A 16,293-nucleotide genomic window follows, 5' to 3' on the forward strand; every position below is an offset into this window, starting at 1 on the left:
TTTAGCTTTGATTTAATCCACTTTAGCTTTTATAGGACACACCTGAGCTTAACATGTCCCGCTGGTCAAATTATTTACAATTTTTTGTAGAGGTACCAGAATTTTTGTCCAGGTCTGTTTCTTTCTTTCCTTTTTTTAAATTAATAATTCTGTTCAACGACAATTCAAACGTAATGGATGATTTTAATTGTTGAATTTTCAATACATTTTCTAATGTTATTATTGCAAGTTTCAAGTGACTTCGGTGACCATTGTGGGTTTTTCTTTAAATTAACAAGGGGGTACCGACAATTTTGCTCATGTGCCACGTCCACGCAAAAATGCTGCCTTGTGCAAGTGTCAAGTTTGGTACAACATCAGATCAATGCAAGTGGATTCCTCACTTTCCTGTAGATGATCTTGTGTGAGATCTTTCAGATCAAATAGGGATTAAGATTTGTGTTTTAGCTAGTGATGGGGAAATGAAGCTTCATGAAGCAATTGTGATACATGTTTTTTTTGACTCCTCTAGATGGTGCTCTTGGTTTTAAATTGACTAAATTTCCACTGCATGCTTGAGTGCCATCAAGAAGAGTCAAAAAGTATCACAAGTGCTTCATGAAGCTTCATTTTCCCATCACGAGCTAGCCAACTTGCTCAGAGGAGGCGATCACATTTTGTCATTTGATCAAGGCTGAATCAGTGAAAAGTGGCATGCACCAAGTTTCCACAGATTCAAAACCTGAACGAGTACTGGGAGACAAACGTGCTAACTACTAATACACCATGCTGTTAAATGAAGTGGTTACTGAAACTACGCTACAAAAATGCCAACAATGTGACACTACCAACAGCATCTGTCAGGAAAGGAGAAAAAACAAACAAACAAACAAAAAAAACACACGCATGTTTACATTCTTAGATACTGTTGTGCATTTTCAGTCGTTGGAAAAGGGCTTGTTATATCATGTTTAGATCTCAGAAAAATTCAAAGTGTCACACTGCAAAGACCTGACAGGCTTCAGTTGTGGGGCCGGAGTGCGGACGCGTGCCGAGATCAACATCCCGCTCCGGACCATCCAGTCCCTCCGCACGGATTCCAGATTGTCAGTCCACAGGAGGTCACGGCACAGGTGCAAAGACGGTAACGGCGCCTTTGACAAGTCGACTTCCTAAAGGGCAGAGTCTCATTAGCGACACGATGACGTTGACAGAACAACATTCACGTCGCAGTCGTCAAACCAGATCAAGAAAGTTTTAATCACAAGGTCCATAAATAGTACAACTGTACACATTGTTGTCGTTTCATACATTATTTCCAATCAACTAGTATTAGTTTTAGGCTGAGTATAAAAGAAAATCAAGTATAAAACATATCATTTGTCCTTTTTACACCCTTGCAACAGAAGATATGCATTTAACTGTCCATTATCACAAACCTGAGCATTTCGTAGCACAGGCAGAAAAGAGTTTCATGATACATTGGAAGCACTGTGCTAAAATATGCAAATCAAAAGGGTTTTGCAGCGTTTTTCTTGTTATCCTCCCAATGGCCATCAAGGGAATCGGAAGGCGAGCTGCCTTACTGGCCCGTTAGCTAAATGACTGATCAACAGCCCTCCAGCTCCCCTTTCCACACACCCAAAGAGTCCTCGTTTGAACACTCCAAAATATTCATCCCGCTGGCCCTGCACCATCGCTTGTGCGCAAGTACGCTTTATCCTTTACCATTTGCCGTTAAGTGAGATGCGGCCCGGTTCCTTTTTTTACACCTCCGTGTTTTAAACAAAGCAAAAATGGAGAGATCTTGACTCGTGCCGCGTGGCTCAGCACGCCGCCGACTACATCTTTGGCTCGATACGGCCGCATCAGCTCCGAGCGCGGCTCCCGTCGCCCCCTCGCAGTCCCGCGGCTCAACGCGCGACATCACAAGCAGAAGTCTTCTGATCATTACTTATTCACAGACAGCAGCAGGTTAATCTGGGGAAAAAAAAGAAAGAAGACTTGTTTGTGTAGCCTATTTAAGGCGGTTGCGAGTCAACCTGCTCTCAGCACAAATGAGAGTTTCGGCTGAATTATTTAAAACGTGTCTGGTGCGGCTTCTCTTCGGCTCACGGTGGCGTGTACCTGCTCCATTGACGGACATGCGATGATCTGGAGGTCCTCCCCGCTGTATTCCTCCTGTAGCAAGGTGTGAAGCCTTTGGAATACCTGCTGGATATTATTCTGGACAGAAAAAAAAAAAAAAACACACAAGAGCTGAAATATTTATACAGACAAACATATTGAGATGCCCAACCACCAAAACTTTATGCGAATTTCATAGACATTAAAGACTCAATACTGACTTGGGTCACATATCAGTCACCCATCCGAAGATGACTTTAAGGGACAGATGCAGACGACACCCTGGTCTGGTCATCAACCAATCACAGAGACAAAATCCCATTCAAACTCACTTTCACACCTACGCACAGTTTGAGTTCTCAACTCTTTCACTGCAACACGTTATCAAAAAAAAACAAAAAAAAAACGCAGCGGCAGCCGATTTCGAGCATTTAAACTCATCTTTCAAGGCAAACAAAATATTGTATGCTTGTACTACATATACAAGGTGTGTACCAAATGAAAGACTGCATTCCATTTTTTCATTAGAAACAAAAAAAGTATGTTTCTTTCTACTTTATTCCGTTCTTCAGTAATCACCATTTGAAAATAGGTCATTTGAGTGACATTTGACAAAGACTTCGGTCATTCACGTCATCCTTGAAAATGTTCAATTTCATCAGATTTCATCACATTCCCTCATGTTTCATTGTAATTCCTTACACCGGCAACCCATTGGAAAGAGATACAATGCTGCCATCTGCTGGCCATCGCTAATGTATGTTTTTGATTCCACAACCCATTGACCAGGCAGGAAGCGCTGCACTTAAGATGTTGCACTGCCCATTGATTAAAAAAAAAAAAAAAAAAAAAAAAACACACATAGTTGACCCCATTTAACGTTTATGGCGGCATACATCGTGATTTTACTAATTGTTATTAAACGTTGTTGACGGTGAAAGAGTTAATTATAACAACATGCATGTTATTGTTATTATTTTTGTGAGCGGCAGCCGACAACACGCAAAATTACTGCAGGAGGGCCCAGCAGAAGCACCTCAACTACTATCTTGGGTTCCAGGTACAGTATATTGTTCCAAACGTGAATCAACATGTAAACAATCTACACCAATCAGCCTCAACATTAGATACGCATGTATAGGAAAATGATATCCAACATAAGAGGCTGGATGTCACTATTCAGATTATGTTATGACAGTCACAACCCACCCAAGAAACATAAAAACAACAACAGAAGGAGAAAGAGTGCTACCGGGAAAGCGCATACTGTATATCTTTTTTTAAAACCAATTTTCGGTCTCTTAGCCAATGAAATGCATCAAAATATACGTGCGAGTGTGACATGGGCCTCATAGCATTTCCTTGAATTTCTTCAAACATTAATGGCATCTGAAATATGTGACGGCAGTGATATAAACTGCATGCTTGAGAACTTTGAACCAGTTGACACTGATATATGGTTAAAACATTGTTTGTAGACAATGAGGATGTTGAAGATGGCTTTGAAATGGAATGGAGGACGAATAATTACCACTTGAATCCCGAGGTTATTACCCCAGAGTTCAGGTAAATATACACACAGGTGGTACACCGTTGTCGATATTTAATATCATTTCTGCCGAAGGACTCTGGGTGCATCTTGTTATTGAAACCAATATGTGTGCCCAGACCCAACACATTCCAGGGAGGGCAAAGATGTCAAAGTGGCCTGACGTGACTGCCGAAGAGATGAAAACTTTTATTAGGTTATGCACATCGGTATGCGGCTCACTGTGCTTATATTGGCACTTCATTTTTTTTTTTTTTTTTTTTTTATAGAAAATGGGTGCTTTTCTTGCACTAACACTTTATTTTTAAATGTTTGATCAAAACATTAAGACAACATAAAAATGTTAGTCATCACATGCTGCTCTTGCATAGATGTGTTTTTTTTGTTTTTTTTTAAATATATATTGAAAATAGTGATTTTCCTTCTTTTACATTTAGGATTGAAGGCAAGGGCATCTCTTGCCAATTGTTTTCACTGAGAAATCTGTATTAGTCACACATTGCTTGCTTTGTTTCATTGCTTTCCTTGTGTGAAGTTATTTGAGTTTAAAAAATATATATATTTAAAATGTATAATTTACTCAGGTTTATGTTAAAGTCATATGTGTAAGCTCTCAAATGTTTTTGGATTTATGTTTCTATCGGCTACAGGGGCTGAGATATCAATTACTTAGTAGGTTTTAACCAGGTGATTCTAAAGTCATCCATAGGTTTTGGAAGTATATTTTGCCAGACACTTTAGGAAAGGAGACAAAGGGGGGCAAAGTATGAACTTGGAAAAAAAAACTCAGCACAAAAAGCCATATGATAAAAGACAATAGAATTCTAAGACTTGTCTATGTGGGCATGAGGCTGGTCAGTTTAGGTTTGACTGTTTGAGAGCAACCTTGGATGATGAATGAATGAGAGATGACGCCCATATCCTGATTTAACCTCATTTTGGCTACTATGTTTCCGATATTCAAAAATCATTACATTGCAGTGGGACATATGGCTATTCCTGTTATGAATGGGACATCAAAAAAAATAAAAATAAAATAAAATAATTGCTTTGGCAGAGGTTTAAATATTGCTTCAAAGTGGACACAAAAACAAAACGGACCAACCAGGCTGACCTTTAAATGTGGTTACCTAGGCTACACTGGGTCATGTTTAATTATAAAAGAATATCCTCTCATTAATCATATTATGACTCAGCCAGTGAACTACACACCTGAAGAGCAATGCTCCATCTTTGCCAAACTCATTAGCGGCTCCTTTTCACTACAGTATTTACAGCAGTGCGACTAATGTGATTAACTGAAATATGCTAATGTTTCACCACGGATGACTTCAAGCCGACTCTATCTCCGAATATAACATTCTTTTAAATGGCTGATGATTAAAGTTAAAAAAGAAAGCGCCTGCTGTTTTGAGGCACGCACCCGCACAGGCTTGAAAAGGATGAACTCTGTGTCTCTGTTGGCCAAGTACAAGGACATGCTCTGCAGCGTGCTCGGCAGCTTGTTCTTCATCACCCGGTAGGTTGCCATCACGAGATCGTTGATCTTTGCTGAAAAGAGAAGGAAAATAAAATCAAGAAGAAAATACAGACATCGCCTGGAGGGTGCTGGGTTCACGTTGAGACGAGTCGCAGCAAGATGCCAGTGGCCTTTCCCCGAGCCCACGAACCTTACCGGGCTGAGCCCACGGCTGCTTCGACAGCGTGTATGCAGGGCCGCCCTGGATGGCCATGTTTTTCAGCTCTGCAACCTGCGTCCAAAATAAACAATAGTTAGTGACAGCCTTGGAAAATAAGTACAAGAACACAATCGTCTTCACCGAGTCAAAGGGATTAACTCCAAAACAGAGGCTATTTTGTTAGCTTGACAATTGAACAATTGGTGTTGTTTGCAAAAAGAGAGGACAATGGAAATGAGCTGGGTGGGCGGGAAAGAAGGAAAAAAAAGGTGGGCCGCAAATGATTTGAAGAGAATTGTGTTGGAAGACAACAATAGGGGAACATCACAAATGCACATCTCAGCTGAAGGGAAGAAATTTGTCTGCAGTCGAGCGAGAAAGGTGTCAGTCCAAATGGATTGCAATAAAGTTAAAAGCTGAGAGCTGAAGGTCAAGACGTGCCCGTCTCCGCCCGAGGCCACGTCTGACGGTTACCTTGGTGAGAAACTCCTCAAGGTTCCCCGTGAAGATCTGAGTCTGCTGCTGAATGAACTGCTCGCAGCTGAACTTCAGGTGTCGGTCCACATCTTTCTTGGAGTCGATGTAGTGCTCCTTTATCTCGGGGGTTCCCTGCAGAGCAAAGAAAATGATCCTTTCAAGTGCCGGCTCCCTTGGCAGACAGTGAATGGCATGTTGAATTAAAGGGAGGACAAAAGGGGGGAAATAAATAAAAACCTCCAACAGGAATTCCAGAATGGCGTTGTGACTGTTAAACCGGAAGAATTTGGGAACAGCCTTCGGGTTCAGGATTTTGAAGGCAGCATCTTGACAAAAGAGCACATGGATGAGAAAAATCAGGGTGAAGCGCTGGAGTGCCCTCTAGTGGTGCAAATCAAATATGACCTTGGATGAAGGTGGAGGGAGGGGCAAATGTGCCCCAGAGAGGCAGCAGTTAGCGTACATTAGGTGTTGAATGACACTGTAATTTTCAAATTAATTGTTGCCACCGGTGCATGTGATAGGCACAAGTTGCTTAATGAGCATGGGAATGTAATGACGGGCTTTATGGAGCCGAACACCAACGTTTAATTATCTTACCTCGCGTTTTCTTCAGGTCCAGCGAGATCTCCTTGATGGCAAAATCGGTGTGAAATGGAGCAATCTGTTCACGCATGATCAGCAGGTGCTTGATCAGGAAAAGCTGCCCATCTATTTGTGTCTGTGGAAGACGAGAGGGAGAGAAAGAGAGCAACGTCGTTAAAAATCCACACCAAAAAAAAAAAAAAAAAAAAAAAGCACCATCTGACTTTCCAGGCAGCCGACATGGAGAGCGCAAGCGGGCTCGGAGATGATAAGGAAATTCGGCTAATTAATAATTTTTGCATAACTAGAGCTGGAAAGGGCTAAGATTCTGTAGGGGGGGGGGGGCGCAAGACATCTGAAGCCATTTATTGCTCAGCTCGTTATGAAAGATCGGGGATGAAAATAAGAGGCACGGGGAGGACACTCGTCATCCCAAATTGATGTTGCCGCATTAATTCGAAATGGTAGGTTGAAACGGGCCAGTCAGCGTAGATATTAACAGCAAATTTGAAGGTGAGAGCGGCCCATAAATAAGAGGACGCTTCGCTGAACAGTCTGTGGAGCATAATAACGCCGCCATTACAATAAACTTTAAATGACATCCCAGCTGCTTTAGTTAAGTGCCCCATTGCCGCAGGAAGTTCTAATGAAACAGAATTAGGGAGGGGACGGCGTCCAAAAAGACGGCACTGTTTCCAGCTGTTTTTATAATAATACAAAAACGGGGGGAAAGTACAAAACTTCTCTTGAGCGAGTGAGTGTGCCAAACCTTGTTCTTAAGGATACTATCAGAGGCACTCAGCAGGGACTGGATGCAGGCAGATAAGGCTTCTTGAGATAAACCCTGGAAGACGGCTCTCTGCAAAAGGCAATATAATGGGGATGGGAATTAGGAAGAAAATACAAAAGATGTGCGGATATCCTAGCCTCAGATGCCCAAACCTCACAATTTCCCAGAGAGACCCTTGAGGCGGAAAGTAGTACAGGTCCCAACATTTTGAATGTCTCACAGATCCGTACGATTATAAAAAAAAAAAAAAAAAAAAAAAGAGAAGAAAAGAGAAGGCCTTTTATTATGTGATGTGTTTTCACAATCCACTGTGTGTGCACTCACATCGCAAGCAGATGTGCGGCAATAATTATCGGCACTCAGTTCATTTGGGCCTTCTGGGACAACGATATGCAAATACAGTAGATTAATTTAGTACCAATTGTAATGCAACTTCTGAACACCGCGTCTGAAAGGCAGCTGCAAACAAGCATTCACAGGGATGCTAGCGTAGCAGAGGCAAAATGAGACGTGGCATGGAGAATTATTTCGCTCATGTGAACATTTTTGAAATGCCAGAAACAAAATTTAAATGTAAACCGAATTTACCGTAAAATATTGTGTATTGAACATTGTAATTTTGGATCTCTAATGACCAGAATTAATAAACAGCAGCATAGTCGGTCTACTGTCATGAGAATAACACAATTGCAAGTAACATTATGCAGAATCTGAACAGTAAAACTGTTCCTGGATAAAGTAAATTTGCCCTGAAAAGTTAAGTACAACCAAACCGTACTTGGGTGGTGACTAGGGTGAGCCCGAGGACCACCTGTGGTGCTATAGTACCACACAGAATCGCTGATCAGTCACAAGAAGGAGTCATGCCATGCTATGAAAAACTCATTTCAAATCTGGATTTTCGTGATTTGAGCCTTTCAGCACATGGTGACAATTAGTGCTGGCGTCTGCCAGAGCAGATTATCAGATGGACTGTTTAAAGTTTTAGACGCAATGTTACTCAAGAAGGGCAGATGCATCCAACAACATGTAGTTTTTATGTGGTTCTGGCTTCACCATTACTATCAAAGCAATAGAGTTCTTTTCTGTAATTCAGGACAGTATTTGTCGCTTCCACTAGCACTTAGAATTCGAATCACTTCAAACTTCATTTGGCGCTGACAGTGCTCTCCCAAATAATCCTTGGTGAAAACAATCAGCGCCACCTAAAGAATATAACCCGCCTCTTAAATAGGACAGTCTCCACTGCTTTTACATCTGTTCCCAACAATGCTCCCAATCTCATAGAGTGAGTGAACGCGCAATTTAGCACCTGCTGTTTGGGATCTTTGTAAATCAGACCCATAATAGGGACAAGAGAACACAAGGAGACGTATGATAATAAAGAGAGCACTTGTTAATTTAGAAGCGGACGGACCTATTGAGACATCTGCCAGGCCTTCCAGGAAATGGAGAGCATCTCAACTATTGTGTCTACTGGGTACTCACGTCTATACATCTGTAGAGTTTGGACAGGCAGACCAGCGTCCGCCTGACCGTCGGGTACCACATGCCGTGCAAATCAGCGGGAGAAACAGAAGCTTGCAGACGGGACGCCTCTGGTTTCCCTGCAAGTCCTTACGTAAACGTGGAAGAAGGTCAGACACGCGACGCCGACGCCAAAAGTGTTTAATTAAATGCATCAACACGCACCGGCGTTACTCTTCCTTCTCCCGTCTGGATCCTCGAGCTGAACGTCGGAAAAGACGGCCGCTTGGGGTGTTTGCTTCATCTGCTCTTCCTTCAAACTCTGAGCGATTCTCTGGTGAGAAGGACACACAGGAGTGACAAGAAGATGCTAAATACTTCAGAAGCACGGCGTATTACGAGCGCAATTTACAACCAGAGAGTGACGGCTTCCCGTCTGGCCTCACCTCCATCATCTCCAGTTTTTCGGGATAGGCCAGATCCCCTGGGGCAGGCTTGTAGCCAATGATGTCCGTCTGGATGTAAATGTGCGTCCTGTAGACGAGTCTCTCCTGCACATCCTCCAGCATCTGCTTGACCACCGCATCAAAGGCTCCCAGCTGGCCGGCTGTTTCAAAACGCATACACAGGTGCTACTAAAATTTGAATATTGTACAAAAACTCATTCATTTCAGTAGTTAAAATGAAAAAAAAAAATGAGACTGTAATATTATATGGATTCACGACACAAAGAGTGAATTGTTATATCTTTATGGTTTGATTTTGTATAATTTTGACAGCTACAAAAAATATATATATTTAAGAAAATTATTATATTACTATATATAATTGGTTATGTCTGTGATATTTGTTTTTGTGTGTTGTGATGAATTGTATTTGCCTTGTTTAGATAGTCTTTGGTTTAGACTATTTGCTCGATTGTCTGTGTTGAATTTGTTTTGTTTTTTGTTTTTTTAATGAAAAACAAATTAGAAAAAAAATGTTAAAATAGGAATGTGCAAGTGTTTTAACTTATATAGAGTATGTCTCTCCTTTATGCTTTTTTTTTGTTATTTCATTGGACTTGGGTAATATTTGATATGAGATACATGTTTGTTTATTAATCTGTACTTTTTCTTCCTTTTTGTTCTTCTTTAAGTACAAAATAAAAACAATTAAAAATAATAAAAGAAATCTTAAAAATTACAAAAGAAATCCTAAAAATGGTGAATATGGAAATTAGGTCGTAATTGGCCACCGGAAATTATATATTTCTGTTTCACGAATCTTTTGGAATTGATATCTGAAATTTTCAACAATGTGCAAATTGATTTGAGATACAGCTGTATATCTATTGGTGCTTGGATGGTCAATGCAAATGAGTCCAGATGCTGTCATCTCAATGTTAAATGTCCACTGAACAACCACAAAATGAGCAAAACATTCCTGCCTTTATTATTAACACCGCTCAAGTTTTTTTTTTCCCCCTATTGGGTGATTTCTGTAGGTTGTTCAGGGCAATGATTGTATTGTGTTGATCAAATGCTGCTTTTGTTTTCCTTTTTTATTAAAAAACAAACAAACAAACAAATTAATTAAGATAATTTGTTGCCTTGAATGCATATAAAAAAAAAGTCATTAAAACACGATTATTTACATTGATAAAGACAATATTTGTGCTACAGATGAGTGTATTAGACCTCGATAGCAAGACTGAAGGCGTTCCTAAACTTGTGGCTCGTGTGTGCAAGCGAGTGGCAATTCCAGAAGCTTGTACCCACCGTTGTGGTGAACGTGGTCTTCCAGCATCTCGGTCTTGAGGATGCCGCAAAGCTCCGAAAGAGTTTCCAGGTGGATGATGTGGATGATGAGAGGACGCAGAACGTCGTACAGAGATAAACACAGCTTCTCCAGTAGTTCGCTGTCCAACATTACAACATCATTTTAGATGAAGTCTGAATTTACACTGTGAACTATTTCATTTTTTATTGACATAAAATACAGCAATCATGTATGTGACTTTCTTTTTCACTCCACCACAAAAACTCAAAATATTACATTGTGTAGTATAAAATTAAGATATTTCTGTTGCATTTGCCAATATCTTTGTACCTCAGAATGACCTTTAAAAAAAATAATTCTTCTAATCTTCTCATCTGATACCGATGAGCGCAAAATGACAGGATTGACCCGGATTTCTGATCCTGTGATCGTATCTGAACGTCTCTTAATTCCACGGAATTTCAAAGCACAACAAAGTTTGCGAGGATGAAATGTAGATAAGAGGGTGGCGCTACTCACTCTAGTTTGGGTGTGGGCTTGGTGAAGAACTCATTGTAAAGCTGATGCTCATCCTGGCACACATGAACCATGAAGGCACATCCGCTGCGAACCTGCACAAAAAAAGAGAAAGGCCCGTTTGAAGCGCACAACAATGTTTGCAATGACACAAATGTCAGCAGGTTGAAGCCATTTATCATGCGCGCCGATTCACCGAGACGCCGGGAAATATGCTTGGGTCGAAGTCTGGGCGCTTTTCTTGTCTGATGTGAAATGTCACGCGAGTGCTTTTAAGAAGGGCAGCTGTGCTTTGAGCTCGGTCGTGCCTCTCACCAGGGCGCAGTGGTCTTTGCTGTTCTGCTGGGTCAGATCTGTGATGGTGGAAGTAATGCTGGGAGTGAGGAGCTGCTCTCTCTGGTCCAGGTAGCATCGGTGGATTTCATCCAACAGGTGATGGTATCTGCAGGAAGAAGTGTAGACTTGATTCATAGTACGGGACTGACATCAACGTGTGGACGTGCCCATTAAAAATATGGAGAGCACTCACTCGGGAATCTTGGCCGCCCGCTCTTCTATCTGTTCTATCAGCGACTGGGAGAAATAAACGGCAGTTCTGCACAGGGCTAATATGTCATTTCATTTTTTTTTAAATAAATAAAACTTACTCGAACTTTGGGTGCAGCTGCTCTAAACCTGACATAGTAGAGTGTGAAGGCATTGTCGGCGTTTGCCAAACCCATTGGATCCTGGACAACAAGCACAGAAATTATTTTATATCATTAACTCAACTCAACTTTATTTATAAAGCGCTTTAAGAACAGGCATTGCTGTATACAAAGTGCTGTACATAAACATAAATATTAGTTTTGCAGTAAACAAGAACAAAGCAAACATTTTGAAGTGCAAGACAAGTTTTTTTTCAAGTAAATACATTTTACATCAGTTAATAAATAAGAAGTAGTGAATAAAGAGATAAATAAATACATAAATAAGTAGACTAAACATCAAACTCGTACACACCGCAAAACACCAGGAACGAGTCTCATGGTGTGCCAAAAAAATGAATGGGCCAATATTAATTTATGAACAATATACAACTAGGCTTGCAGCTTACCCTTTTTGTTAAAGCGCTTGAGAGGTTCTGCATTGTGTTTACAATGTGGACCTTCATGAAGTGCATGGCTTTGGAGAGACATTGTTTAAACTTAGCCAGGTAAACAGGGTAGTCTTTGAAATTGGGCTGAAAAGAAAGAAACAAACACATGCATCGATACGTAATATCCATTGTTTCTGGCTAAAATTCATGTTTTTTTCACTTAAATTATCCTTTAAACTGTTGTTTTATGCTGAGACAAGAGCAACAGAGTACTTACATGTGAAGAAACATAATCAATGCAGTCATCTAGTTTGGAAAGCATCGGTATAAAGCCTTCATTATTTACAGACAAGGTGGGCGAGTTCAGTTTCTGAGGAGGAACACACAAAAGAAATTAAGTACGGGGCTTCACTTACACAACCTCGAAATACAACTAATAAAATCATATTTCAAGATGGAGAAACAAAAGCCAACCGTGTTTATGTGCTCCAGCTCATTAAAGTATGAGAGTTTCTGCTGTATGTTCTCCGCAAGGTCAACAAGCTCTGCCTGCAAGGAAGAAACACAAAACAAAGTACTGTAGTTGAATCTCAAGTAGCCAGCCTGTTGCAGAAAATAAAAAGGAGGAATTATAGTCCTACTTCTTTGCACTTTGCAACTTCCTTAAATACTGTAAAATGCAGCGAATTACACTCATTTAAAAATAATAATAAAAAAAGATCACAATTCAAGAGCAGGAGGTTATTATACAATGGGCTTAATGAGAAATGATTTTTTTTCACATTGTTTAGACATTTACTAGTAGTTAGAGGTTGTTTAAAAAAAAAAAAATCACTGTTTAGCACATTTCATACACAATGTAACTCAATATGCTTCACATACTGTAATTAAAATACATTTAAAAGCAGTTGTAAACAGAGTTACAGATTTAAAAGTAAAGTAAAGACCTAAGAAATAGCTACTAAAATTACTAGGCGTGCTTAGCGAAAGAAAAAGATTTGCGAAAACATGATTTTATTTGCGAAAACATGATTTTAACTCAACTCAACTTTATTTATAAAGCACTTTAAAACAAGCATTGCTGTATTAATAAAGTTTGACTGACCTATCTGACTGTTTTGTTGACATTCCCTTTAGCGCAGCACCATCTAATGGATGCATAACGTAACCCCAGCCTCTACTGTAGCGCCATATATATGGAAAAAGTTTGAAAATATGTCATTCATTGAAGGTGCGCCTTATAGTGCGGAAAATATGGTACATAAGTGAATGAATTAATAAAAAAATAAACAAACAAACATCACAATCATAACACAAACTAAAGTAGACACATAAATCACCAAAACAATGCTAAGTCTCACAGCGCGCCAAAAGCCGAGATATACAGATGGGTTTTAAGACGGGTTTTAAAAGTAGATAGAGAGGAGGATTAACTCATATTTTGTGGAAGGTCGTTCCAAAGTGAGGGACTTACTTGTTCTTTTAGAAGTTGTTCACAAGCCTCGTGTAAAGTGCCGGTCTTGTTGGACACGAACAGGTACTGCTTCTGTAGGGAATCCAGCTGCTCCAGAGCAGCACTGACATCTTTCAGAATGGCATCGCATTGCTCCTGGTAGCAGTTCAGATCGTCTCGCGTCCGCCTGCAATTCAAACACAAGTCAGTGTGATTGGAAAGATGGAAAGACCATGCGTTGCAATTACAAATATGTGCGGGTTTGTTGCATTTATTCATCCATCCATTTTCTATAGCATTTGCAAACATTAGTCACACCTTGGAACAGTTTAACTATTGTTCGACTTCAGATTGCATAACTAGTTATGCATCAACTTGTTATGCATATGCAATATACGATGCAGGTGATAGATTACCGATAGTTTGGTATAACAGCCATCATGGCCATCGGAGGGCCTTAAGCACAAAGTGGCCCAATGGCACAAAAAAAAAAATGTTTGACAAACCCTGGTTTAGTGCTTTCAATTATTTCAAAGGTGAGAGTGACCTGGAGTACATTTTATTGTGTATATTCTACTGTATTTCACAAAAGAAGATAATCAAAATATGAGAAACAGCTCTCAGTTTACGAAGGCACCAAATAAATACTAATTGAACACATGACGTTTTGATGTCACAAACAACAAACTAGTTTGCACAGTAAACTAGAGGCACAAGAAGGCACCCTGAATACTTATTTTTAATTTGTTTGTATAAGATTTGGGGCCAGGAAGTGACATGTAAAAAATTAAGTTACCCCATCAGTCAACACTTCTTGGTATACCTTTGGAATAAGTACTGCAAAAAAGCCAGAAAAAGTCAACGAAGATTTACGCATTTGCTGTCATGAAGTACAGTACATGGAGCTCTCACGACGTCATTAAAATGTTTTGGAATTTACTGAGCTGCTCGAGCACTAACTACAGTGGGCAGTGCAAATGACCACAACTATAACAACTCATGCAATAATATTCCAGAAAGTGAGATTTGATAGAAAGTCAGCATGAGGTTTATTTTAGTATTAGTTAGTATTAGCAATGTTACTTATCATCTTTCATACATTAATAGATGAGTCAGATAAGTCATAAAAAAATGAAAGATACTTTTTCTGTAAAAACTGCCATAAAAATCACCAAAATATATTCTTCATAAAACTATAAAGCAAATAACAAAAATGAGAGTGAGCCCACTCTCGTTGCCGGTGGTTCAATTGTTGACAAGTCGAAGACAAACCTTTCAAATCCTTTTGATTCTTGCTGAGCCAAGTTGTCCAACATAACAGCAAAATGTTAAATCAATACTGCTCAAAACTGTATTACAAAAAAACAATAGCATGTGACATGCCCCATAATGTAACCAAGCAGTGTGCATAGTATTACGGCATTAAATATTGACACACCTGTACTTTGCACTCTCGTCCTGATCCATGTTGGCTTGTAACTTGGCAAACCAGGCAAAAAACTGCAATGCACATTAGCCGTGTTGTGAAATTGACATAGCAAGTACGTGGTGACATGTAGTACGTTTAAAATTGACATTAGATGACCTGTTGTGCAGTTTCTATTTGGTCATTCTCCATTTGGAGCATCTGGAAGCCTTTGAGGAGGACATCTTCTGTTGATTGGGGCACGGTGGCGGTGAAAGGAGATTGGAGGGAGCGAGATGAGAGGCTGCCCAGGTCCTCGATGGGCAACTACACAGCAACACAGTCTCAGTACATTTGAGGATCTCTTAAAAAGTTACAAAATGTTGAAGTGAAAAGACAACATCTCTCTATGATTTATTAACGTTAATTTAATACTATAAGAGTGAGTTTAGTGCACCTGGCAACCATAACAAAGTGATTTAGCATTAATGCTAGCGAGCTAGCTCCGGAGCTCACCTCGGAGGGGATAGCGAGCGTCTCGGCAGCGGTTCGGATCTCCAGAACGGAGTCCGTCTGCCTGCCCGTGAGGGGTGCCATGGCGTCCGGGGGCCGGTCCCACAGCGACAACTTCTCCCGGGTCTCCTTATCTGTCAAGTCGAGCAGGGACTGCTGCTCAGTGGACGCCATCGTCACTGGGCGGCGGGGAGGAGGAGGCTAAACGTCAGCAAAGGGACGCGAATGCTACTTCCTGTTCCGGGATGCTGGTGGGCGGAGATTAGCGAAGGAACGACTTCCGTTCGTCATCGGTAAAGGTTAAAAAATAATTTAATATTGATTGAATATATAATTAATATTGTATATGAAAGAATAATTATATCTGACAGAAAATAACACATTATTTAAAAATATATATTTTATAGTGCCCAATTAAATACATTCACACACTATGTACTGTCAGAAATCATTCCACACATTCCCTACTACTCCCTATGGATTTTTATATAATATATATTATAAATGTACCATGTAGTTCGCAGTTTGTGTGCGTTGTTATTGACTTCAAACTTGTATTATTAAAACGTGGTGGACCTTGCAGTCTTTTACAAAATGAATACAATCAATTTTTTTTACAATTAATTCATACAACCACGGTCCATGTTGTGATGTTCACACAATCATATTTACTACAGTGTAGAATGTGTGGAATTTAACTCAAAGTATACTGTAGATAATTTTTTGCTAGTTTCATGTATTGCAAGTAAGGGCTGGATTATAACCCCCGTGTTAAACGAAGGATTCGTGCATTAAATACTTGTTTACCTATAAGGGGGAGCAAGTGGCCTAGTGGTTAGTATGTCTGCCTCCTGGTTCTGAGGTTCAAAACACAGCTCAGGCCTTCTTGTGTGACATTTGTTGGCTCTCTCCAT

The 16,293-nt window shown here is 40.1% G+C and overlaps 2 protein-coding genes across 7 annotated transcripts in view; both read right to left on the minus strand.

The window, feature by feature from the left end:
- Positions 1-1,151, minus strand: part of LOC144030550 (endothelin receptor type B-like) — a 32,445-nt gene extending 31,294 nt beyond the window's left edge. The window contains exon 1 of one of the 5 annotated variants that reach the window (XM_077536968.1): positions 991-1,149. The gene's annotated coding sequence lies outside the window, so the exon portion shown is untranslated. Of the gene's footprint in view, positions 1-990 lie in introns of all 5 variants that reach the window. The other 4 variants (XM_077536967.1, XM_077536965.1, XM_077536970.1 and 1 more) reach the window with 4 other exon arrangements.
- Positions 1,152-1,220: 69 nt separating this feature from the next.
- Positions 1,221-15,616, minus strand: cog3 (component of oligomeric golgi complex 3). Of its 2 annotated transcripts, none has more exons than XM_077536964.1 (23): positions 15,383-15,616; positions 15,047-15,193; positions 14,900-14,961; positions 13,483-13,648; positions 12,483-12,557; positions 12,286-12,378; positions 12,027-12,152; positions 11,578-11,658; positions 11,460-11,503; positions 11,246-11,372; positions 10,934-11,025; positions 10,414-10,553; positions 9,100-9,260; positions 8,879-8,987; positions 8,675-8,793; positions 7,166-7,255; positions 6,412-6,532; positions 6,049-6,137; positions 5,809-5,943; positions 5,331-5,406; positions 5,079-5,206; positions 2,107-2,205; positions 1,221-1,959 (listed from the first exon to the last, which is right to left on the minus strand). In XM_077536964.1, the coding sequence occupies exons 1-23, from the start codon at positions 15,551-15,553 to the stop codon at positions 1,930-1,932; spliced, it is 2,481 nt and encodes an 826-aa protein (XP_077393090.1). In that variant the 5' UTR covers positions 15,554-15,616; the 3' UTR covers positions 1,221-1,929. The 2 variants fall into 2 exon arrangements, with proteins under 2 accessions (XP_077393090.1, XP_077393089.1); XM_077536963.1 differs by having other exon boundaries at positions 8,675-8,802; positions 15,383-15,615.
- Positions 15,617-16,293: the final 677 nt, after the last annotated feature.

This window comes from Festucalex cinctus, chromosome 11 (genome assembly GCF_051991245.1).
Source record: "Festucalex cinctus isolate MCC-2025b chromosome 11, RoL_Fcin_1.0, whole genome shotgun sequence".
NCBI lineage: Eukaryota > Metazoa > Chordata > Actinopteri > Syngnathiformes > Syngnathidae > Festucalex > Festucalex cinctus.

Coding starts and splice junctions, on each gene's coding strand:
- cog3 (XM_077536963.1), bottom strand. CDS start 15,553: ATGGCGTCCACTGAGCAGCAGTCCCTGCTCGACTTGACAGATAAGGAG. Junction 6,138..6,411: donor GGACCTGAAGAAAACGCGAG/GTAAGATAATTA, acceptor TCTTTTGTCAAG/ATGCTGCCTTCAAAATCCTG. Junction 5,944..6,048: donor TTCTGGAATTCCTGTTGGAG/GTTTTTATTTAT, acceptor TTTGCTCTGCAG/GGAACCCCCGAGATAAAGGA.